We start from the raw sequence: 25,575 nt of genomic DNA on the forward strand, positions 1-25,575 counted from the left end.
GCGCCCAGGCTCACACTCGGGTGGCGGGGTCGATCAGGGAAGGCAGACCCGAAGCGGAAGGGAGGGGAGGGGAGGGACGCGGGCTGCCGCCGGCACCGCAGCATCCACGCGGGCCAGCGGGAGGCTCGAGCCAACACGCGGCCGAGGGGACGAGCCGCCCGCCACGCCGCTCGCTGGAAGGGTCCTGTTCTCGCGGCGCCTCGGAGAAGACGCGCCGCGGTGCGCCCGGAGCACGCGACGTCCCGGCCGCCCGGCCCGGCCCGGGAACCGGGCTCCCCGCCGCGGGCTGCCGGTCCGCCCTCCCCGCGCGGCCTCGCCCGACCCTTCCCGCCGGCTCCCCGCCGACACAGCGCCTAAGGCCGCCAGCGCCGCGCCGCCGAGCCCCGGACCCGTGGAGGCCGCGGGCCCGCCCGGGTCTCCCGCGCCGAGAGGGCGGGGCGCCGCCTGGGGCGATGCGTGCGGGCGCCCGCCCAGCCGTCCCTGAGCCGCGGCGCAGCCGGCGCCCCCCGCGGGCCCGCCCGTCCCTGAGCCGCGGCGCAGCCGGGCCCCCCGCGGGCCGCGAGCTGGGCCCCCGAGACGCCAGGGTAAGCGGAACCGGCGGGGCTTCAGGGCTTGCGGGCCGGGGGCGCGGAGGCGGGCGCGGCCCTGGGGTGCGTGGCTGTGTGCGCGCTCACTTGTTAGTTGTTGCTGCCGTGGGTTTCACTCGTTTATTTTAGTTCTTAAAACAACCGGAGGGTGTGGCTCCTGTGGGCCGAGGTGCCGCTGCGCCCAGACGCCGCCGCTGGAGCCGGCACCACTGTCGAGTTGGGGGCGGCCGCGCTGCCCGGGCCTCCCGCGGGGGCGTCAGCGGCCCTGCAGCCGGCGGTGCGGGCTCTGCCGCCGGGGCTGCGCGCGCGCTGCGGGGCGCGGAGAGATGCTCCTCTGCCTTCCGGCTCTTCTGGCCGCTCTATGATCAGATCGCCACGAGAGACTCTAACGGGAGAAGGAAAGCCTAATAGCGTGTGTACACGGGAGAAACCCAAGAAAACAAGTAACTTGCCAAAATGGCCGAGGCCCTCGCCTTAAATGCCATCCTCGGCTGAAGACAAAAGATGTTGGGGGTGGGGAGAGCCAGGGGCTTCAGAGGGTAGGAAGGCAGTTCACAGGTAGGAGAAAAGGAGCAAACATTTGGTAAACAAGTGTTTGGCCACGCAGAAACAGAAGACAGAGGGGAGCCCAGCAAACAGGCTTTTCTAGGCTCCTCCCGCTCTACTGCCTCGGTCTTGTCACACCAAGGTGACATAGCTCGCTTCCTGAGACAGGTTTTTGTATCACTTTTAGGCGCTTAAAGCGAAGGTAACAAGAAAAACCTCTGAGTCTTTTTTTTCTTACAAATAATCCTAAAATAATGTTCATGTTGAAAGAACACATTTTGGGGTCACACATTTTGTTCCGCTTCAGTACACTCTGATGCTTGCACAACAAAATTGCCCGAGAACGCATTTCTCAGAACTATCAACATGTCAAGCGACTGTACTTCCCAGGCATCAGCCTGTTATCTCACCCTAGAAGCTGGTGTACTTGTTGCCCTAGAAGATTAACAGCAGGAAGCCACATTTCCTTTAGCCTCCGGTCAAGAAATGGATAACATGAGTGGATAGAGAGAGGCAGGTACCCTACTGAGACAAGTCAACCTCTGTTTCCACTGAAAGACTAAAAGCCCTTTTCAACCCCACTCCATCTCTCTAATGGGGCCTCCGCCTGAAGTTATTGCTGCTACAAAGTACTCTCGTGAAATTCTGGTTTACTGTTTCTCTCTAAGTCAAGAATGTAACGTTTCAATTCAGCAAGTACCCGTGTGTCTTCTCTGGGCAACGCAGGCATGGGGACAGGAGATACAAATATGAATTAAATAAAGTTTCTGCCATTCAGTAACTCAAAATCCAATGGATCAGAATATACCTAACAAAAAATTAGGTAGTGGATTCATGGTATGCTAATGATGTGAGCAAAGTGACTGAATCGCATAATATATTTTCCAGCATATTTTGCCTGTATTTTTATTTTTTTATTTTTTTCTTTTTTTAGGATTTCCCTAGAAGGCATTGTAGAATAAGTGGGAAAAGGTCGGTGATGTAGGTCTGAGCCCTGGGGCCTACACCAAAAGTTGCTATCCTGGATGTGGAAGTTTGGCCCTCACATCCATTCCTGCTTGCTTCTTGTATGCCTCTTTGTACAGGCGAAACTGGAAAGCTAAAGTATTTCCTAGACTCCCTCGCAGGTAGAGTTCTGGATGTAAAATTAGCGTCTGGCAAGTAGATGACTTGCCTGAGATTTCGAAGGCAGGGATGAGGCAGAGGCATCTCCCTGCTATTTTTGGCGAATTTCTGTTGACAAGGACGGTGCAGGAGATGCGAGTGTCCAGTCTCCAGAACTGTGGGTGTTGGGAGGGCCTTACAGCAGCAGGGACAGCCAGGTCAGCGTTGTCGTGTTGAAGCACCAGCTCTCTGGCTGTCCGGAGGTGGTTGAGGGAGGTGGGAAACATCTTCTGTGTTCTCTGTCCAGGCAGCTTCCAGATCCCAGCCTCTCTGGGTCTCAGCTACAGTGTTGTTCTTGAACTCTGTAGTCCCTGTGGGGTCTCCTGATTGAGGCAAAAATAGTACATTCCCCAGTGGTTCAGTTACTAATGTTCTGGAAGTCCTTCCTGGAGGCCCAGCCTAGACCCTGCTCCCTAGCCCTTTCAACAGTTCACTCAATTCCCTGTAGAATCTCTTTCTGCTTAAAATGCCTGGAGTGGTTTCTATTTTCTGCGCTGACTCATTAATATGTTTGCTCTGTAGCCTCCAAGAGTCATCTAAACCTAATCTCTTCAGTTTCTTTTGATGGGAAGTGAAGACATGAGATGAGGCCCAGGGGCCTGCAGTGATCTGATGCCTTCAGCTGGGCTGTGCCCTCACCAGGTGCTGCAGACCCCACACTGAGTTTATCCCTGAAGGTATTTGAATTTGTTATGCATAGACTAGATTATCTCTGACATCTCTTGCTGTACAAATATAATGTAAACCCTTTCTTCATTTAAAACATTTACAGAATGTATTCTGTAACAAGAAATTGTTGAGTATCTGGTTCATGCCCAACTGTTTCCTGGTCCTATTGATAATTGATAGGCTGGTCACAGACCCCAGTGATAGAACAGATGTTTCCTCTAGGGGAAAGGATTTACATCTTTTGCACACAAAGCCTAGGAACACAGTATGTGGGGAATGGAGCTGCCTGTATATGCACTTGTGTGAGGCGGTGGTGTTCTCAGTGTTTTTAGAGTCGTGTATCCTGCATGTTAAAGAAAGCACAATTATGATAAGTTCTAAAGAGTTTTTAACAGCTTTATCAAGTTATTAAAGATATCTTGTTGATATCATAAAAGCTCTTTGCCTTTTTCGAAATCCATTCCTTTATTTTTCTGTGGTTTACATGAGGGACTGAAAGGTTTGAATTTGCCAGTGTCCCTTCAGCACATGTATGCTTTCTTCTCAGGGAAAATCCTATAAAAGGAGGAGAAAGCTTTGAGGGGACTATTTTGGGACTGCATGATGTACTTAGTACTTTTTTAAGATTTTCTGTGACATAGGCATTTTCACCATTTTACTGATGAAGAAACTTATCTGTACTGGTTAAGTAACTTGCCCCAAATGGCCCAACTAGGAGGCAGTGACACAAGGATTTACAGTAAGGATTAATCCCATTGTCCTCTAACCACTCCGCATCTTGCCGTTTATGGTGTAGTTGATGCAGATATACACAGAGTTCCCTACAGACACATTCTCTTTCACCTCTCATCCTTTAATCCTGTGGTTTCTCTGCCTGTACTGGTCTTTATTTTCTTCACAAGAGTGGGTCCTCTTTCAAGGCTTGACCCCAGCCAAGTAGGCAATACCTCCTTTCTCCGTTTAACTATGTGACTGTACTTCTCACATCACAATTAAATTACCTTGAGGTAACACTAGCTGCTATAACAGATAAACTCAAATCTCAGTAACAACACAGAGGCAGCTTATTTCTCCCTCATGGAAAGTTCAATCAGGTGTTCAGCTAGTGGCCTTCTACTCAGTGATTCAGGAACCCACACTCTTTTTATATTATGGCTGTGCCATCCCCTAAGACCGTCGAGTCCTTAGTTTCCAGGCAATGGACAGGAAAAGAGAGGGTATGTGGAAGACTGCATGAGAGGTTTCTTACAAGTGAAGAGTAGAAGTAGCAGACATTGTTCATGCCCACGTCCTGTGGCCAGAGCTCAGTAACATGCCACACTGACTTGCAAGAGAGGCTAGGAAATGTCAAATACCTGTGTGCGCAGGCAGCAGGGGAAACTGGTTTGATGAACACATATCAGTCTCTGTCCCTCCCTTAAAGAATAGAGACTGCATCTCAGTCATCTTGGTATCTTATCCAGTGAAAGTCTGATGAACGTCACTGATTTTGAAGTGATGGGGTTGCTGTCTTATGTGCCCCAAATTGAAACTTACTACATTCTATTATGGTTGCTTAAGGAATGATCTGTCATTCTCTGATTAGGTTTTAACCTCTGAGTAGAGGAACTATGTCAGACTTTTTACTTTTGAATCCCCAGCACAAGGACTAGAACATAGCAAGAGCTTAATAGATGTTTGTCAAATAAGTGAGTGAGTCCTCAGAGAGAAGAAAGAGGGACAGAGCTAGTCTATGTGGAGTTAGGAAATACTAATTGAGAAGGTGACTTGTAAGTTAAATGTTGAATGACTGATAGAATTTTACCAAGTAGAGAGAGCAAAAAGGAAGTGCAGGCAGGGATGGTAGTGGTGTTGTGTTACTGTTTTGTTTGTTTCATGGGTAGAAATTTAGAAAACAATCACATGTTTATAAGCCCAATTTTTTTTAATTCGATTCAAATTCAAATATTACAAATGAACTTCAGGGATGGGGAGGGAAAATATACAACTTTACAATGTATATAATCTCTATTGACTAAAAGGGTGGTCCTAAAAACCTTGGTATTGGTCTTTAGCTACTAAAATTGTTATTTTCGGTTTATTTGTTGAGATATATCAATACAAAGGCAGTGTTCTGGTTGTTTGTCCTCTGAAGATTTTGCACCATGTCAAGAAGCTAGGGAGATAGATACGTGTGAGCCAAAGGTCCCTCATCACTGCTCCTCATCAGAACTTCTCAGAGCTGGCTCTGCGTCAGAATCACCTGTTGGATTGGTTAGGGTGCTTTTGGCTGCAAGTAACAGGATATTTGGCCAAAATTACTTTCAAAAATACAGGTTTAATTTTTCCCATACAACAAGATGTCTGAAGGTAAGCGCATCCAGGGTTTGTTCGGTCCCCAGTGATATCAGGCTCTAGGTCACTTTCTATGAGCCAATCTTGCCTTTTTCTTCATGGGTGAATGATGGCTGCTAGAGTTCCAAGAAACATAGTGCCCCTCCACAGCTCCATTTCCCACACACACACACACACACACAATTTAAAGGCACAAAGAGGAGAGGGTTCTCTTGCTTCCCTGTCTTTTTATTAGGAGTCTTACCCAGTGGCCTCCAATAGCCTTGCTCACAAACTTCATTGGAAAGAGTGAATTACGCTCAGCTCTGAACCACCAGCTGGCAGAGAGGAATGGTGTTAGAGAGATTGATTTAGCCCAGTCGTGATTTACCCCTTGGGGTGGAGGAGGGCCACCGGCATGCCTGAGCAGTGGTTTTAGGTAGTTAGTAAGTCCTGTCTGCCACACTTGGGGGGTTCAGTCTCTGGAGATTCTGATTGTAGTAGGCCTAGAAATAATATTTTAAACTTTCAATTAAATGCTTTTGCCCTAGGTGAGGAGAGAGATTACAAAGGAGAAAAGCAAGTACTGGGTCCTTTCTTACCTAGGGATAATTTCCTTTCATTCATATCTCATTATACAGTGTTTTACTTTACGTGTCTGTATCAATTAACCAAACAGCAGAGCAGTTGTTTTTCTCTGATAACTTGGTCCCATGTGGTTGGCACGCTAACACTTTCAGATGAGGTCGTTCTTGTTCAGGGAAACATTCTCAGTCGTTTCAGGGTTTAAGCCCTACTCTTCACTTGATCTGAATTCGTCACGGCTGGGCAGTGCTCCTTTTGGAAAATGAGCCTTAGATCAGAGTTGGTTAGCAGGACCCAGGAACTGGAAGGTTTCTGTATGTTCTATATAGAAGTACTGCGTGAGACTGAGAACCCCCCCTTTCAACACGTGAATGGATAAACCCCGAAGGTAGGTGATGTTTATCATTGTAATCATTATAGAAGGCTTCATGAACAGTCCTGGAGATGCTCCTTCAAATGTATGAATACAGCACATATAGTACTCCAGCAATATATGTAAATTCTCAATAAGAACATCCCAGTAAATGTTGGACAGTCCATATCACGGACAACAAACAACAGGAATAATCAGCCTTTATCCATGTAATGATCTTTTAGCAGTAATTCAGTCGATAGCAATAAGCCTTTGGACATTTGCAAATCATAGTTCTTTTATTTCCTCTGAAATATTACTGAAAGCACTTTTTTTTTTTTAAGGAAGATCAGCCCTGAGCTAACATCTGCCTCCAGTCCTCCTCTTTTTGCTGAGGAAGGCTGGCCCTGAGCTAACATCCATGCCCATCTTCCTCTACTTTATATGTGGGACGCCTGCCACAGCATGGCTTGACAAGTGGCATGTCGGTCCGCACCTGGGATCCGAACTGGGGAACTTTAGGCCACCGAAGTGGAACGTGTGAACTTAACCACTGTGCCACCAGGCCAGCCCGCAGAAAGCACCTTTAAACATTTAGATTAATAAGATAACCTGAAAAAGAGAAGGCTGATTTAACAAACATCTCCTCTATGTGAAAGCGTGTTTACAAAAGGGTTTTAATTGTGCTTCACTTGCCAGAAGGAGCAGGGCAAGTGATAGGCTCCTGCAGCTCCACCTTTTCTCTGTCCCATTTGTTGGGTTTCAGGAAAAGGTTTCATTTGGTGAAAGATTTTTGGCTTAAGAAATATTTGAAAACTGCTGTAGAAGATTCTAGGCAGTTCTCCATTTTCTTAACCACAAAAACAAAAATGACCTTAAATTGTAGCGGGTGGGATTAAGTTACCTAAAGTCAAATGACGAGATTCTATCTCTGAAAAATAGTGTTACCAAGGAAAGCTGTATTCCTTTTCTCTAAAGCTTTAAGAATTGCATAAATTTTTTCAATGTATTTTAAATTGCGTAAGAAAGTCTTCTTGTAAAAATCCTAACAGTACAGAAATATAGAGAATGAAAATGAAATTTCAACCTCTTCAATTCCATTTTCCACCCCAAAGGCAACTACTATTAACAGACCTTTTTTCTCTATTTACATCCATACACATATACAGAACTGCTCATCTTCTTGATGTGCAGTTTTCTCTCAGGTTTGGAGGAAAGACTAAGGAAACTGTTCAGGTCCACAGCTCTATGATTTTGGTGGCATATATCCATAATACTGGAAAGCAAAGCTCAAATTGAGCCAAGATTGTTTCTAAGTGTTTGGGTCAGTCCTGTAGGAAATTCTGTATACTAAGAATGCTAGAGAGTCAGCAGCCGTTGGCGTGTGTATGCAGGTGACACCTGACCTACTGACCTACATGCAAGTGGACAGGCAGATGGTCTTAGCAGCCACGTCCCTGGGCTCAGGTCAAACCTCCTTCTTCTATTGAAATCTGTATTTGAGTCACAGAATTTGATTAAATTCATGTTATTTACTGAATTTATGAAATCTATAAAATTTCACCATTTGACGCAGGATAAGTTTTTTTTCCTAATATAGTGTACAGGTGGTGATATCAGTCTGAATAAGGCACTATCTTGATGGAGAAGCAGAAAAAAACTTGTTTCTGTGTATAGGCACTTGTATCTAAAATATCTTCCGAGTTCTCAGTGTAATTTTCTGATAAACAAAAATCTCTCAAAGCATCTCAGCTTAACTGGATTTTTTTAAAAGAAAACCTCCTTAATTCTTAGAATCTTAAGACATGGTTAAGTGGCAAGGTGTCAGCCAGTTAACTATTAATTGAGAATATGTAAATAATATTTGTCATGAGAATAGGACAAAAGTTCTCGTTCCATTCATTTTGTCACCAATGTTGTACAACCATTTAGGTTAGTACAATTTTTTATTCATAATAAACTCTATTAACATTTCTAACAATGGGAAAGAGTAAAGCTGAACATAATACAAGGTAGAAAATAAAAATATTTATATTTGCTTGTAGAAGATGTTTTCAAACTTCTCGTGGAATGTGTTTTCAAATTTAGAATTAACTATGGGTATATATGAGTGGGATTTTAAATAAAATATTATAGCAAAAATGTAAAAATATAATGTAGTGATTTGGTAGAGATGCATGAAGTCAATGATACAGATTAAAGAACCAACTCATTTCACAAGTTTTTACACGGTTTTACTGTGAGGCTTGGCTGACATTGGCTATTAGTTGAAAAAGTTACTTAGCTTCTCTAGGCAGTAGTTTTCTCATTTGAATGTTAAAGAGATTAGACTAGGATGTTTCTAAAGACCTTTCCAACTTTTTTTATACCATTACCCTGTGATTCTTAATTTCTTGGAAACCACCTAGTTTCTCTGAATTTCCCCACTTTTTCATTTTTCCATCCCAGATACTCAGCATCTCAGATGCTTAACAGCTCTCTTAAACCTTCCTGGGACTGAGGACTTCAAAAGTCTTCCGTGAACACAATGAAAAAATAATTAAGGTCCATTAACTAGAGTATTTTATTTAACCAACATTGTTTAAAAAAAGAGCATTTCACTTAAATTTATTTTTTGGATAACTGACACCTATTTTATTGAATACCAGATTTTTGCTTATTTTAACATTCTCTTTAAAGAAAATCTCTAAATTGTATTATATATTTTAATGCCTTTAATAACAGAAAATATCCCCACATCATTTTCTTTTCTTTTCTTTTCTTTTTCTTGGAGATGTAGAATCACCTTTCTAAACATCTCTTATTATACTGGGGATCTTTCAGGGCAGTTCAGGTATGAAGGTTCTTATGAAGGATGCATTTGGTGGCAAGTGACAGGAAGCCAGCTCGAACTGGTAAGGAATTAATTGGCTCATCTAACTGAAAGGAGCTGCTTCTAGGTGTACCAACAATATGAGTATTAATCTGGAGCTCTCTCTCTCTCTCTTTGCATATTCAGAATCTGCTTTGCTCTATGATCATTCTTTGGAAGGCTTTTCTTGTATGTCACAAAGATTGTCAACAGCAAGTCTGGGCTTAGCAACTCTAAAAGAAAGCAAGCTCTTTCCCAGTGATTCCAGGAAACACCATAAAGCTGACTCTCATTAGCCAGGTATGAGTCACTTGCTCATGCCTAGAACAGTCAGTGTGACCAGGGAAGGAGCTCCTCATTGTCTAGGCCTGTCCCCCTCTCTGGAACATTGGTGCAGTAGGGGGTTGGGGAGGTGAGGATGATGTGAGCCTCACATGAACCATGGATGGAGACTAGGGGAGCTGTGGATTCCACAAGAGAAAATTAGTGTGCTGTTGCCAAAAAAGGAGGGGAAGAGACACTTGGCAGGACAAAACTGTAAATACTCCTGTGGAAAAGAGATTTATCCCCACGTTTTGTACACCTAGATTGCTCTTTTCCATCTCTCTCACTGTCAGCTGTCATTCGTGCTGTTGTCAGTTTGCTTCTTTACAATCTCTTCATACATTTGTTTTAATTTATAACATCTTATCTTCTGAGGGTTTGGAAACCAGATGAGCAAAGTCATTAGAGTTGTTTTCAAAATAAGAGTTAATCGGCTCTGAATGAGGACTGGAGAGCCTCTCTCTGAGTAAGGGGTATAAACTTTCTACTTTTTAATGGATTTCATCACATTTCTTTTGGCCCTTCAGAAGTCATTTCTGGGGGCCAGCCCTGTGGCCGAGTGGTTAAGTCTGTGAGCTCTGCTTCGGCGGCCCAGGGTTTCGCTGGTTCAGATCCTGGGTACAGACATGGCACCGCTCATCAGGCCATGCTGAGGCAGCGTCCCACATGCTGCAACTAGAAGGACCCACAACTAAAATATACAACTGTGTACTCGGGGGAATCTGGGGAGTTAAAAAGCGAAAAAAAAAAAAAAAAAAAGATTGGCAACAGTTGGTAGCTCAGGTGCCAGTCTTTAAAAAAAAGTCATTTCTGCATATTTTCTGATTTCTTTGCCAAAACTGCTTTCTTAACAGGTGATATACTATTGTAATTTTAAGATCCAATGACTATGAACAGTAAATGCCATGAACACGGTTGCTTTAAGTAAAAGTTACATTTTTGTGATTTTTCTAAATTTAAGTGGGTTTCTGAAGTGAGATAGATAGCTTACGTGTTCTTTTGGAAATGAAAACAGCAGAGAATAAACAAAGCTGAGCAGCTGTAAGTTGCTTTACTGGACTTACTAAAAGACTGGCAGTTTATTTTACCTTTCCTCTTTGTAATACTGCTCTGATTGCAGATAAGTAGTTTAGCATTCATGGTGGAGTTTAGGGGAGAATAGGGAAATTTTTTTGAAACACAAAACTATGTATTTCCACAGATATCATATACTGTGCAACACACCAAGTTTTGATCATTTATGTTAAAAAGGACCAGAATAACATTAATAAAATAAATTCTCAAAGGCTTCATTTTAGTCAATAGTTTATCTCTACTAGAAGTAATCAGTTGTACTTGTTGGCTGTTTAAAAATACTCTTCGTAAGTAGCATAATTGGCTGATTTTGAGAATTTGATGGAGGTGGTTCTAGTGGCGCTGCCCAAGAGTTTCTATGTAATTCTACTAAAGAGAAAGGTGAAGAAATGACAGTGGTGAGTGTTAACATCCACCTAATCAAGAAGCTGGCCTTGACAGAAAGAAGTAAAAAATATGGTCAAAGAAAATCAATGGGCTTAAGTAATAAATTCTTCAAGGTTAATAGGAAAAGCAGAAGGATTCTTAGAGATTTATGATAATTAGAGAGAAGGAATATGAGTGGCTTATAACCAACACTGTTGGATGCTTTTCGTGTGCGTGGTTGGAACTACTCTTGTCTCCATTTTGTAGATAAGGAATTAGTTAGAAAGAGGCTAAGCGATTTGGTATACGATAGAGCTGAACTTCAGACCCAGGTTTGTCCAACTCCAGAGCCAGCAGACCTCGTCACTTACTCTGAGATTAAGGGTCATTCTCTACAGAGGGTAAAGGCCAAGCCGCATGGTTTTGGACATGATATTCCAAATCTCTAGCCTCCTCCCCCATTACTCTCAGCCTCCTACTACATGCAAAGTGGGAGCAGCAAAGTTTCCCTCACACCCCACTGGCTTTCATGCCTCTATGCCTTTAAGACAAGGGTTTTCTGAGCCCAACGTTTTCCTGTCAAAATGCTGTTCTTTCTCATTATGAGTCTAAATTTTGGAGTAAGTTTTTTAATTCAAAAAATTATATGTACATATATATAATATGTCATCATGTATACATATGTTTATTATACATAATAAAAATCAAGCTGAAGGTTCTTTGAGATGCCTTTCTGGCTAACACTCTGTTTTGTAAGGAAGAAAAATGGTGGTGGTGATGGTGGTCGTGGTGGAAAGGATATAATTTTCTTTGAAATTTTAAATTCAAACATCTTGGCACTTTGTTAAACAGAAAATGCTTCCTTGAGGCGGGAGTCCTGTCTAATTAATCTTTGTCTTTATGGCCTAGCATAGTGCCTGGCACATATTAGGCACTTAAATATGTGTTGAATTAGATTTTCCCTTCTCTTATATAATTTTTCCTTTGGTCCTACCTAGGTTTGTAGTTTGTACCTCTACTATAATATTCATCATACATGTTGCATTAGGAATAACTTTGGTTACTGGTAAAAAGAAAACTTGACTAATAGTGGTTTAAACCATTACCTCAAAGCTTGGCAGCCCAAGACTGATGCAGCAACTCAAGGATGTCATCAGGGAAGCCACTCCACTTCTGTACTCTCCTTGGTATAAGGCTTTTTATTCTCTTGGTGGAAAGAGGGCTGCTGTCCCCCAGGTAGTGTATCTACATCCAAGGAAGGAGAAAGGGAAATGTTAGAGGTGAAAAGTAAACAGTATGATTCTCAAAAGTCCTTCCCTTATTATTTGGGAATGAAAGCCCTTCCCAGGGACTCCCACTTATGTCTCGTTACTTAGAGCTGGGACACATGGCTACCTCTAGCTGCAAACATGGCTAAGAATTGGATTATGTGGCTTTTCAGCCTCTATAGCCTGGGCAGCCAGGGGAGAAAAGCTTGAAGTGGGTGTTTATGAAGCCAACCTTGTAGGTCTGCCCTACAAGTTTTTAGTTACTTGGTATAAGTTTATATTTCCTGGCATACCATAAGCCTATGGAAAACAAAGAATGTGTTTTGGCAATCTTTGAGTTACCCATAATAACCAGCAGGAGACTACCATAGCACTTATAGTGTCTGAGACATTGTGGCTACTCAATCAATGTTGTATTTTTTTACTTTAATTCAGAAATAAGAGCCGGGCAGGAATTAGTGACTCTGGTTTCTCTGAAAATGATGGAGTCCATAGATTTCTCTTTGGTGACTCATTTCCTCTATCAACATTGGAAAATTACCTGGAGCTTTCCTGCTTCATCAAGTTGGCCCATTACAGAGGACAATTTAACAGTAATATTGCCTGGAATGTGTAAAGTATAACTGAAAAAACAGGATGGGAGAGAAATCATGAACATATGATGGTCAACAAGGGCTTTTTTAAGAGAGATAAAAAGGTAGATAAGCAATAGGATAATATATTGTAATCAAAGAAAAGATTAGCAATTGAAAGTTAAGAATAATTTAAAATATCTTAGCCATTCAGAGTTCTAAGGGGAAAAATAAGTACAATTCATTCCTTTAAATGGCTCAAATTGCTGTCTGATTCATTCATTTAAATCCCAAATTGCTATTCTATATCTATACTGTTTCTCCTTCAGAACAGATCTTGTTCCTTTTCCCTCTATCATCTTACTCTTAATTATCAATCATGGAGAATGAAGATAAGACAATTGAACATGAAGATTTGGCACCATCCACAGAGATGAATAACATAGCCTCTACGGATCAAGAAACCCAGGTAAATCTGTGATCAAGAGTAGACCATCTCAACCATTTCCTTAAGGAAGGGACTTCCAAATCTATGATAGCAATGTGTCCTCTTCATTCTCTGTCACTCAGTTAACAATTCTCCCATTCTTAATCCCCAAGCTTGTACAGTAGGTGTGACTACCAATTTTCCCAGTCATTTTAGCAGCTAGCCCTACATAAAACTGCAGAAATAGAGAGCCTGTGAAATGCTTTGTGTTCGCAGCCTAAACCCTAGAATGCTTCTGGTTTCTTCCCTCTCTGTTTTTATTGCTTAAATTCAAGTAGATGAATGAATGTGAATTGTTTTTCATCACAGATAGTTATTTTTTTTTCTGAACCACTTTGATATATTTACCAACTATTGCTTTGAATCATATCTTAAATAGGCTAATTTTTAAACAGTATTGCAAATGTAATGACATTGTATGTGACTCAGGCATTTATAATGCTACAATAGTGACTCAGTGGTAAACACCCCTAAGAGAGTTCTTGTTCCAAGCAGTAGCTGATTAGCTAGAAATGAAGCTGTATATTTCCCCTATGAACTGTTACCCTTAATTCTAAAAATGGAAATTTTATTCGTGATGTGGTGGCTCAGTGACTATAAAAATGGACAGCAAATATACAGTTTTAAGTATTTTTTTAATTGCTTTAAACACAGGAGGAGACAGTTATGAACCTCAAAGGTACAGAGGGAAATGAACCAACAGAAGGAAGTAACCTATTGAGTAGCAGTGAAAAAAGGCTGCAGGAAACACCAACTGAATCAACTCATTTGCAAAGACTGAGACAAACATTTGCTTGCCCTCCACGTGGTTTACTGGATAGAGTGATAACAAATGGTATGTAAATGGTACGGGTGAATTCAGAAAGATGGTAAAAGATGAAGTTGTCATATAATGAAAGATTTCAAATAATATGGTTTAAAGAACAAAAAGAAGTTTATTTCTCTCACACATAAAAACTACTAGGTGGGGTCAGCCAGGTGGTGTACTGGTTAAGTTCACATGCTCCCTTTCAGCAGCCCAGGGTTTCACCATTCGGATCGTGGGTGCAGACATAGCACCCCTCATCCAGCCATGCTGAGGCAGCGTCCCACATAGCAGAACTAGAAAGATCTTCAACTAGGATATACAACTACATACTGGGGCTTTGAGGAGGAAAAAAACAAGAAAAAAGAGGAAGATTGGCAACAGATGGTAGCTCAGGGCCAATCTTTCTCACCAAAAAAAGGATACCTTAAAACCATATTTAAAAAAAAAAGAGGGGTCGGCCCCATGGCCGAGAGATTAAGTTGGCAAGCCCCACTTCGGTGGCCCAGGGTTTCGCCAGTTCAGATCCTGGGTGCAGACATGGCACCACTCATCAAGCCACACTGAGCGGCATCCAACATGCCACAATTAGAAGGACCTACAACTAAAAATACACAGCTATGTACCAGGAGGCTTTGGGGAGAAAAAGGAAAAATAAAATCTTAAAAAAAAAAAGGGGAGAGTAGAAACGGGTGGGCTTCCCTTCTTAAAAGAAAAAAAAAATTACTGGGTGAACAATTCACAATGGTATGTGTCTTTACTCCACACAGTCACTAGGGGCCCAGGCTGAAAAGCTCCACCATCTTCAACATGGAGGGCTTCCAAGAGCACTGTGGTCACCACCATTCCAGCTGTCAGAAAGAGGAAAAGAGCAGAGATCAAGGACCTTTTCCTTTTCTGCGTCAGAGTAATCTCACAGGATTATGTTAGACCTCCAATGAGAAAAGTGATTGAGAAATCAGTTGTAAACAGAAAAGCATTACATAAATGTTGGTTATTACTGTTAAGTAATGCAACTAAGGTTTAAGCCAACACAGCTACACTTCCAAATGTCACATCATTTTATAAGGAAGAATCCTCGTTTGCAATTCAATTTATTCCCATAGAGCTGCTATTACTTAAAACATTTGGGAGGAGTGACGTCAGCAATATGGCTGAGTGAGCTAGTCCCTTCCTCTCTCTGCCTTTTGAGTTATAACTAAATGGACACTTACTGACCAACAGAGGAAACCCACACAGCACAATAGGATGCCTGAGAGACACATGCAGCTATAAATCTGAGGGTGGGTGGACTGGCCCCCCAGGAAGTGATGGAGACAGGTGAGCACACCCTGTTCTCCCCCGCTGACCCTGTGCATGCAACACGAACACTCCAACCTGGTGCAAGCACCTGGAAAGTGGAAACACGCAGCAGGGCAACCATAAGAGGAGGCAGCGGTAACCCTTAGCCTGCACTCGTGGTTGATCTCCCAGTGGTGAGAGGGAGCCCACCACACCCCGGTGTGGTAAAGGAGCAGCCACAGCCCAGGTCCCAGCAGGGAAGCCCTGCCCACCAAGCTCAGCAGCCCCACAGACTGCAGATCATAAACAGGGACCTCAGCAGATTTCCAAGCTGGGGCAAATACTTCGCAGGTGTGCATGAATGCTCACAGTGCAGCTGTGCTCCCAAAGAGGTAACCAGTCCAGGCAACTGTGGGAATAGGTGTGGCAGCTTTGAACCCACATGCGCTTACTTTCCTGGTGGGGAGGGGGAGCCCACCATGCCCCAGGGCTGTCAAGGAGCAGCCATAGCTCAGGTCTCTGCCTGGAAGCCCTGCCCACCAAGCTCAGTGGCACCACGGACTGTGGATTGTAAGGGACCTCACCAGATTTTTGTGCTGGGACAAACACTTCCAGGCACACATGAGTGCTCACAGTGCAGCAGTGCTCCCAAAGAGGGAACATGTCCCAGGCAGCTGTGGGAATAGGTGAGGTAGCTTTGAGCCCACTAGTGATCACTTTCCAGTGGGGAGGGGGAGCTCAGAGTGTCCCTGAGGCACCAAAGAGTGGCCCTAGCCTAGTGAGGAAGCCCCACCTGACAAGGACAGTCCACACAAGTGCCTGAATGAATCCCAGGCTGGGGCAAGCACCCATAATACCCCCACAGCTTCCAGCAGATGGGGTACGGCCAGAAACACTACTCCTGCTCCCCCGTAGCGGTAACAGGGGGAATCTGCATCCTAAGAATACCACAAATGCCACAACAAAAGATTAGTTCATCAAACACCATGAGAAACTGCAGCAACAATTCAGACCAGGAGGAAAATGACAATTCTCCAGAAACCAACACGGAAGATACAGAAATATACAAGCTAAATGACCGAGAATTCAAAATAGCCATCATAAGGAAACTCAACGATTTACAAGAAAACACAGAAAGACAGTTCAAGGAGCCCAGCAATAAAATGGATCTCTTCACCAAAGAGATTAAAACTATAAAAAAAATCAAGCAGAAATTCTGGATATGAAAAACACAAATAAATAATAATCTAGAATCATTAAGAAATAGAATTGATCTTATGGAGGAAAGAATTAGTCTTCTTGAGGATAAAAATGTAAAAATTCTACAGGTGGAGGAGGAGACAGAACTAAGATTTTTTCAAAATGAAGGAATTCTTCAAGAAATATCTGACTCAATTAGGAAAAGCAACATAAGGATTATAGGTATCCCAGAGGGAGAAGGGAGGGAGAAAGAAGCAGAGAGCTTATTCAAAGAAATAATTGCTGAGAACTTCCCAAACATGGGGATGGTTTCAGATTTACAGATAAACGAAGTTAATCGTATGTGCAACTTTATCAATGTGAAAAGACCCTCTCCAAGGCATATAATAGTAAAAATGGCAAAAGTTTGGGATAAACAAAGAATATTAGGAGCAGCAAGGTACAAGAAGATAAACTACAGAGGAAGCCCTGTCAGGCTTTCAGCAGATTTCTCAGCAGAAACCTCACAGGCTAGGAGAGAATGGAATAATATATTCAAAATACTGAAAGACAAAAACTTTCAGCCAAGAATACTCTTATCCAGCAAAACTTTCCCTCAGATACGATAGAGAAATGAAAGCTTTCCCGGATAAACAAAAGCTGAGGGAGTTCACTGCCACCAGACCTCCCCTACAAGAAATAATTAAAGATGCCCTCACACTGGCAACAAAAAGGCGAAGGTCAACAAAGCTCTGAGCAAGAAGATAAATAGACATGATCAGAAACCTGCAGCTCTCTACCACAATAGGAAGGTAAAGACTCAATTACAACTTAAAAGAGAAAGGGAAAGAAAGCGTCAGAAGCAATGATAAACACTTCAACTTAGCCACAAACTCAGGAAATTAAAAACAGAACATTGTGTAACAGCAGTTACCCAGAAGGGGAGAGGAAATGGAAGGAACTTGCTTAGGTTAATGGCGATAAGAGGCTATGAGAAAATGGACTGTCTCATCTCCAATATCTTTCATACAATCCTCACGGTAACCACTAAACAAAAAATTCAGAGCAAAACCACAATTCACAAAGAGAGAGAACTGAGAAATCCCTCTTGGAAAACCAACAAAATGAAATGGCAGTCAGAAATGCAAAGAAAGAGAAACAGTGGAAACATAGAACAACTAGAAAACGAGATAAAATGGGAGCATTAAGCCCTCATATAACAATAATCTCTCTAAATGTAAATAGACTGAACTCTCCAATCAAAAGACATAGAGTAGCTGGATGGATTAAAAAACAAGACCCAACAATATGCTGCCTCCAGGAAACGCACCTCAGCTACAAAGACAAACATAGGCTTCGAGTGAAGGGATGGAAGACAATACTTCAAGCTAATGGCCAACAAAAGAAAGCAGGGGTTGCCATACTTTTTATCAGACAAAGCAGACTTCAAGTTAAAAAAGACAATGAGAGACAAGGAGGGGCAGTATTTAACGATAAAAGGGAAATTCCATTGAGAGGACATAACACTTATTAATATATATGCACCTAGCACAGGGTCACCAAAGTACATAAAGCGATTATTAACAGACCTACAGGGAGAAATTAACAGCAACACAATCACAGTAGGGGACCGCAGCACCACACTTACTTCAAGGGACAGATCATCCAGACAAAAATTCAACAAGGAAATTGCAGATTTAAATGAAACACTTGACCAGATGGAGTTAATGGACATATATAGAGCATTCCATCCAAAAACAGCGGAATATACGTTCTTCTCAAGTGCCCATGGAACATTCTCAAAGATAGACCATATGTTGGATAACAAGGCCAGCCTCAATAAATTCAAGAAGATTGAAATCATCCCAACCATCTTTTCTGACCACAATGCTAGGAAGCTAGAAATCAACCACAAGAACAAAACTGGGAAAGTCGGAAATATGTGGACATGCTATTGAACAACCATTGGATCATTGAAGAAATCAAAGAGGAAATTAAAAAATAACTGGAGACAAATGAAAATGAAAATACAACATACCAATTCTTATGGGATGCAGCAAAAGCAGTCATGAGAGGGAAATTCATAGCAACACAGGCCCACTTCAACAAACAAGAAAAATCTCAAATAAGTAATCTTAACATACAGCTAACAGAGCTAGAAAAAGAAGAACAGACAAAGCCCAAAGTCAGCAGAAGGAGGGAAATAATAAACATCAAAGCAGAAATAAATGAAATATAGACTAAAAAAGCAGTAAAAAGGATTGATGAATCTAACAGCTGGTTCTTTGAGCAGATAAACAAAATTGACAGAACCTTAGCCAGACTCAACAAGAAAAAAAGAGAGAAGGCTCAAATAAATAAAATTAGAAATGAAAGAGAAATTACAACAGATACGGCAGAAATACAAAGGATTATAAGAGACTATTGTGAAAAACTGTATGCCCACAAATTTGATAACCTAGAAGAAATGGATGGATTCCTATACTCATATAACCTCCCAAAACTGAATCAATAAGAAACAGAATCTGAACAGACCAATCACAAGTACAGAGCTTGAAAGAGTAATCATAAACTTCCCAAAAAACAAAAGTCCAAGACCAGATGGCTTCTCTGGAGAATTGTACCAAACATTCAAAGAAGATTTAGTACCTATTCTCCTCAAACTATTCTGAAAAATTGAAGAAGAGGGAACATTTCCTAACACATTCTGTGAGGCCAACATTACCCTGATACCAAAACCAGACAAAGACAACACGAAGAAGGAAAACTACATGCCAATATCACTGATGAACTTAGATGCAAAAATCCTCAACAAAATATTGGCAAACTGAATACAACAATACATTAAAAGAATCATACACCATGATCAAGTGGGATTCATTCCAGGGACGCAGGGATGCTTCAACATCCATGAATCAATCAGTGTGATACACCACATTAACAAAATGAGGAATAAAAATCACATGATCATCTCAATAGATGCAGAGAAAGCATTTCACAAGAGCCAACATCCATTTATGATAAAAACTCTCAATAAAATGGGTATTAAAGGAAAGTACCTCAACATAATAAAGGCCATATATGACAAACCCACAGCCAACATCATACTCAATGGGGAAAAACTGAAAGACATTCCTCTGAGAACAGGAACGAGACAATGGTGCCCACTCTCACCACTCTTATTCCACATATTACTGGAGGTTTTGGCCAGAGCAGTTAGGCAATAAAAAGAAAAGGAATCCAAATTGGAAAGGAAGAAGTGAAACTTTCACTATTTGTAGATGATGTGATTCTATATATAGAAAACCCTAAAGAATCCACCAGAAAACTCCTAGAAATAATCAACAACTACAGCAAAGTTGCAGGGTACAAAATCAATTTTAAAAAATCAGTTGCATTCCTATACGCTAACAATGAACTAGCAGGAAAAGAAATCAAGAATACAATCCCATTTACAGTTGCAAGAAAAAGAATAAAATACCTAGAAATAAACTTAACCAAGTAGGTGAAAGATGTGTACACTGAAAACTATAAGTCATTACTGAAAGAAATTGAGGAAGATGTAAAGAAATGGAAAGATATTCCATGCACATGGGTTGGAAGAAGAAACATAGTCAAAATGTCCATACTACCTAAAGCAATCTACAGATTCAGTGCAATCCCAATCAGAATCCCAATGACATTCTTCACAAAAATAGAACAAAGAATTCAAAAATTTATATGAAACAACAAAAGACCCCAAATAGCCAAAGCAATCCTGAGAAAAAAGAACAAAGCTGGAGGTATCACAACCCTGACTTTAAAACATACTACAAAGCTACAGTAATCAAAACAGCATGGTAGTGGCACCAAAACAAACAGATCAATGGATCAAAATTGAAAGCCCAGAAATAAAACCACACATCTATGGACAGTTAATCTTTGACAAAGGAGCAAAGAATGGAGAAAGGAAAGTCTCTTCAATAAATGGTGTTGGGAAAACTGGACAGCTACATGCAAGAGAATGAAAGTAGACCATTATCTTTCACCACACACAAAAATTAACTCCAAATGGATTAAAGATTTGAATGTAAGAACTGAAACCATAAAACCCCTACAAGAAAAAACAGGCAGTACACTCTTTGACTTTGGTCTTAGCCACATCTTTTTGAATACCGTGTCTACTCGGGTAAGGGGAACAAAAGAAAAAGGTAACAAATGGGACTACATCAGACTAAAAAGCTTCTACAAAGCAAAGGAAACCATCAACAAAATGAAAAGACAACCCACCAACTAGGAGAAAATATTTGCAAATCATTTATCAAACAAGGGGTTGATATCCAAAGTACATAAAGAACTCACACACCTCAACAAAAAAAAACAAACAACCCGATCAAAAAGTGGGCAGAGGATATGAACAGACATTTTCAAAGGTAGATATACAGATGACCAACAGGCACGTGAAAAGATGCTCAACATCACTAATTGTTAGGGAAATACAAATCAAAACTACAATGAGATATCTCCTTACACCAGTCAGAATGGCTGTAATTGCCAAGACCAGAAACAACAAATGTTGGACAGGATGTAGAGAAAAGGGAACCCTCATCCACTGCTGGCGGGAATGCAAACTGGTGCAGCCACTATGCAAGACAGTATGGAGATTCCTCAAAAAACTAAAAATAGAACTACCATGTGACCCAGCTATGCCACTACTGGGTATCTACCCAAACAACTTGAAATCAACAATCCAAAGTAACATATGCACCCCTGTGTTCATTGCAGCGCTATGCACAATAGCCAAACATGGAAACAATCCAAGTGCCCATCGACCAATGACTGGATAAAGAAGATGTGGTACATATATACAATGGAATACTACTAAGCTATAAAAAAGACAAAATCTTCCCATTTGCAACAACATGGATGGACCTGCAGGGTATTATTTGCTAAGCGAAATAAGCCAGACTAAGAAAGACAAACACCATATGATTTCACTTATATGCAGAACATAAACAAACACACGGACAAAGAAAATAGTTCAGTGGTTACCAGGGGAAGGGGGCTGGAGGGTGGGCACGAGATGAAGGGGAGCACTTATGTGGTGACAGACAAGAAATAATGTACAACTGAAATTTCACAATGATACAAACTATTATGAATCTCAATTTTAAAAAAACAAAATATTTGGAAGATTTTTCCTTGAGAATTTATCTCAGCACAATTTTGGATATTGTTAGAGTTGGGGTATATTTGTCTTTTAGGAATGGATTTGGTTTTTTGAGGCAGCCAAACATTAAGCTGATATCACTTTGATTAATAAATGGATGTTCAGATTCAGTAATGCTGTTTTTTGTTCAAAAAAGAAGTGTGTGAATGTACCTGTGTGTATGTACGCGTGTGTGTGTATTGTGTATAGTGGAGGATGTGTAGTATAGTATGAAAAAGGAGAAGGGATTTGAAAAGTGCTTTAAAGGCAACTTTAAAGACAATTTAGAAAACTGTGTTGAGGAATGACAGTGTCATTGAAGTAGATATATGGCCTCCCAAAGTAAGTATGTTGAAGAATATAACTCATTTGCTCTCGATGTTATGTTTACTCAAAAATCAGACTCACTTCTTTATGGTTGTAATTCATTCGTGAGCTCTGAAGCTCACGAAATGAAAATGAAAGACATTTTACCATTCTCAACTGGAACAATGGTATGTTATACTTTAGACTCTGGATATGTTTTTACTGAAATTAGTTAATTTTCTAAACTAGCATGAGAAAAAAATCTCAAACTTTATTTAAAACACATGGAGAAAACCAGGATCCAAAATGTACACTAGTTGATAAGGCAACAGATAATTTAATACCTTTTCTGTCCTTTTTATTACTTTTTTAAACTTTTACCCTTCAAATTATTATTTATAATTTATATTTATATTTAAAAAGTTTTTAAACTTTTACCCTTCAAATTCTAGTTAAAACATTTACAGGAAAACTGATACAGATTGACATAGGAAAGGTGTAAATGAACGATGTGGTCTGGAGACTCACTGTTTTGAGTTCTATAATCGTTGTCCATCAGCTGCCTGAGAAGTGGACTCACGTGTATGAGCACCTCTTCTCTTGTTTTCTGTGCTTCTGTTCCTGAGGCTCACAAGAGGGCTTTTTCCTATATTCCTTCCTGTGCCCATTCGGAATACATAAGTATTTGTCTTAAGAAGTCAATCTTACATGTGAAAAAATGATTTTCCAAAATCATAAATGAGAAGTAAATTATTAACTAAATTAAAGATGATTTAGAGAAACCTTATACACATATATTTACTGTGTATTTAGAACTGAATTTTGAGTATGGGAGAGGAAAGGAAAATTAGAGATTTTTTTTAAAAGTGGTCTTGAAGTAGAAAAGTACCTTGCTGAATTTAGTATAAAATCGGGTTCATGCTGTGATACAGTAAAATTTAGTAGCTGGTAATTCCTACTTTCTCATTGTACCTTCAATACTGTATAGAAATTTCAGCCCCTATAGCCAACTGGAAAATACTGAAGGCCTTAAGTTATTTATTTCATTGTAACATCATCATAAGCCTAGAAAATCAGGAACAATTCTGTGAGGATGTAAAAACTGGGGCATTAGATTCAGTCTCTAGCAGTATGGTAGACAAGATTCAGTGAACAATTCTCTCACTTATGCCAAGATGAAAACAGTATTTTAAGTCTTTTTAAATGTACCTTTTTTCTGTGAAGAAAACAGGAAGTCATCGGACACCAAAACCAAACTGAGCAGAGGAGATAAATATGTACTCAAGCTGGCCTTCACCCTGGAGGCTTCTGCAAAACACCTGTGAGCTTGAGAGTCATTCTGAGGCCCTGAGAGCATAGGGGGCCGTGCTGGAGCTGGTCCAGGTGGGCAGAAGTCTCAGGAGCACTCGTCCTCCCTCACCCACACAAAGCTGGAGCCCAGCGTGGCAGCTGCAGATGGGGCCTGCACCCACATCTATCTCAACTATGGTGCTGGCTGGGGGAGAGGAGCGTCCCACTAAAAATGTGTAACTCCCTGCTGATCTGTGCTCCAAATTCACATAAAAAACACGAGCTGAAAATAGATCTAAAAGTGATCCCAGATTGGAAGCTTCTAAGCACATGGTAGAAGCAAATGCAGATCCTATCCAGGAAAACGCACATTCAACCTAAGGCTCCAACAATCCCCAAAGGTAAAGTTTCAAGGAAGAGGTCACTGTCACAACAAATTTTAAAAGATCACAACATGCACAAGGAAACAGAGATTTCAAAAATTTGCATTATCAGAAAATAGAACAGAAAATATTTTTGGTATCTGTAAAGAAATTAAAGAGGAGATAGCAAATATAAGTACAAAACAAGGAACTATTTTTAAAAAATAAACAAACATTTTGCTAATGACCAAGTCGAATTTCTAGAAATGAAAGATATAGTACAGTAATTGAAATTTAAAACTCAGTGGATAGATGAAGCAGTGGGTTAAGTGAAAAGAGAATTGGTGAACTAGTAAGAGATCTGAAGAGATTATCTAGAATGCAGTTGACACAAAGATGGAAAATGTGAAAATGAGGGCTAGCAACATGGAGAAGAGTATGACTGTCTAATCCTAGTTCCAGAAAAAGAGAATAGAGAATGGTGAAGAGGAAATATTTGAAGAAATGAAGACTGAGAATTTTCCAGAATTAGTGAAAAACTTAAATCCCAAGCAAACCGAAAGGAAGTCATACCTAAATACATCAAACTGAAATTGCAGAAAACCAAAGAAAAGGAAAAGATCTTAAAAACAGCCAAAGAAAAAGAATTCCCTAAAAAAGCAGAAATTAGAAGTAAAAGCAGCAATGAAAGCCAGAAAGCCAAAGAGTAATATTTTCAAGGACCTGAGAGAAAGTAACTCTCAACCTAGAATTGTATATGCAGAAAAACTCTGTCTTAAGAATGAAAATGAAGATAATTTCAGACAAAACTAAGAATTTACTACCAACAGAGCCTTATGAGAAACATAACATGCTTTGCTACAGAGAGTTTCTGTACCATAAATTAGCTCTTATGCGATGGTAAATAGGGTATTGTGTGAGTGCCAGATGGAATTTGCATTTTTGTACATAATTTTTCCTGGCATCTTAGTATTTTTCATCATCAAGCAATAGCAAGTGAATACAAAGTGAATTGAAAACAAACAAAAATCAGATAGATGTTTTCTTACAATTAAAGATAAAGCCTTATCAACTTGAGGACCTTTTAAAAAGCTGAAATCTCTGTGAAAGTGCCTTCTTTTTGGGCAGCTGGTTTAGGGGCTTCAAAGACTTTTTAAACTTCCCACAAGGTTAAGCTATCTAATGAAACCACACGTGGGTGAAGAAGCTGGCAGTACAGGTGAAGAAGCTGCCAACACTTTTCCCTCAGTTAAAAACAAACAAACCTTTGTTTGATGAATAAGCTACAATCTGCATAAGATTTTGATGGAGCTGCTCTCTATTTAAAGCAAATGCCCTCAAGATTCTACATCTCGGGGAAAAGGAAGTGTGGTTCCAGGGTTTAAGTCTGCAAAGAAGAGACTGACTTTAGATGCGGATGTCAGTAGAGATTTAACTGTGCTGATACTGTATTAGAATTGTTACTGTTTTTTAGTGCTTTGGTCACAAGTTTTGAGTTTTGGGTCGTCTGCTCCAACTCTGTTTTTCCCATAAGTCTTTTTGTTTTCAGTGTCTGATTTTGTAGAACACAAGGTTTTTGAAACAGGGAAACATATTTTGCATTCTAACAGAAATGCCTCTACTAAAGCAAATACTTCAGGCAACCAGATGATTGTCCCAGAGGAAAGGTTTGAGGTGCCACAATGAATGATGGCCCCCCCAAAAAGGTAAGTATCTGAGTAATTCTAAACAAACGTCAACATAGAAGAGAAACAATGATAATGTTTAATTCAAGGCAGAGCTAAAATAGGGGAGTGTGGTTGTTCAAGTATTCTCATGCTCCTGTGAAGAGGTTAAAGATAGTGATTGTTTCTCTTTTTATTAACTACTGATATATTTATAGTAAAATTAAAAAGAATAATAAGGGAATAGTAAAAAGAAAAAAAGTTCAAGGTATTAGTTGTAGCAGTGTGGAAGGCGATGGGGGATGGGATTAAGAGGAACACAGAGCTGCCTTCAAGGCACTG

At 40.7% G+C, this 25,575-nt stretch overlaps 1 protein-coding gene across 20 annotated transcripts in view; it reads left to right on the plus strand.

The window, feature by feature from the left end:
- The window catches only part of SLC9B2 (solute carrier family 9 member B2), a 60,135-nt gene that overhangs the window by 428 nt on the left and 34,132 nt on the right, over window positions 1-25,575 (plus strand). For 6 of the 20 annotated variants that reach the window (XR_011538592.1, XR_011538593.1, XM_070614108.1 and 3 more), the window contains exons 1-3: window positions 448-584; window positions 13,001-13,140; window positions 13,813-13,993. Coding sequence is in view for 14 of the 20 variants with exons in the window: in XM_070614108.1 (XP_070470209.1) it covers window positions 13,051-13,140; window positions 13,813-13,993 (271 nt within the window). In the remaining 6 variants the exon portion in view is untranslated. Of the gene's footprint in view, window positions 1-444; window positions 585-2,066; window positions 2,261-2,819; window positions 2,975-13,000; window positions 13,141-13,812; window positions 13,994-25,575 lie in introns of those variants that run through there. The other 14 variants (XR_548057.2, XR_011538594.1, XM_008540129.2 and 11 more) reach the window with 6 other exon arrangements.

This window comes from Equus przewalskii, chromosome 3 (genome assembly GCF_037783145.1).
Source record: "Equus przewalskii isolate Varuska chromosome 3, EquPr2, whole genome shotgun sequence".
Lineage (NCBI taxonomy): Eukaryota > Metazoa > Chordata > Mammalia > Perissodactyla > Equidae > Equus > Equus przewalskii.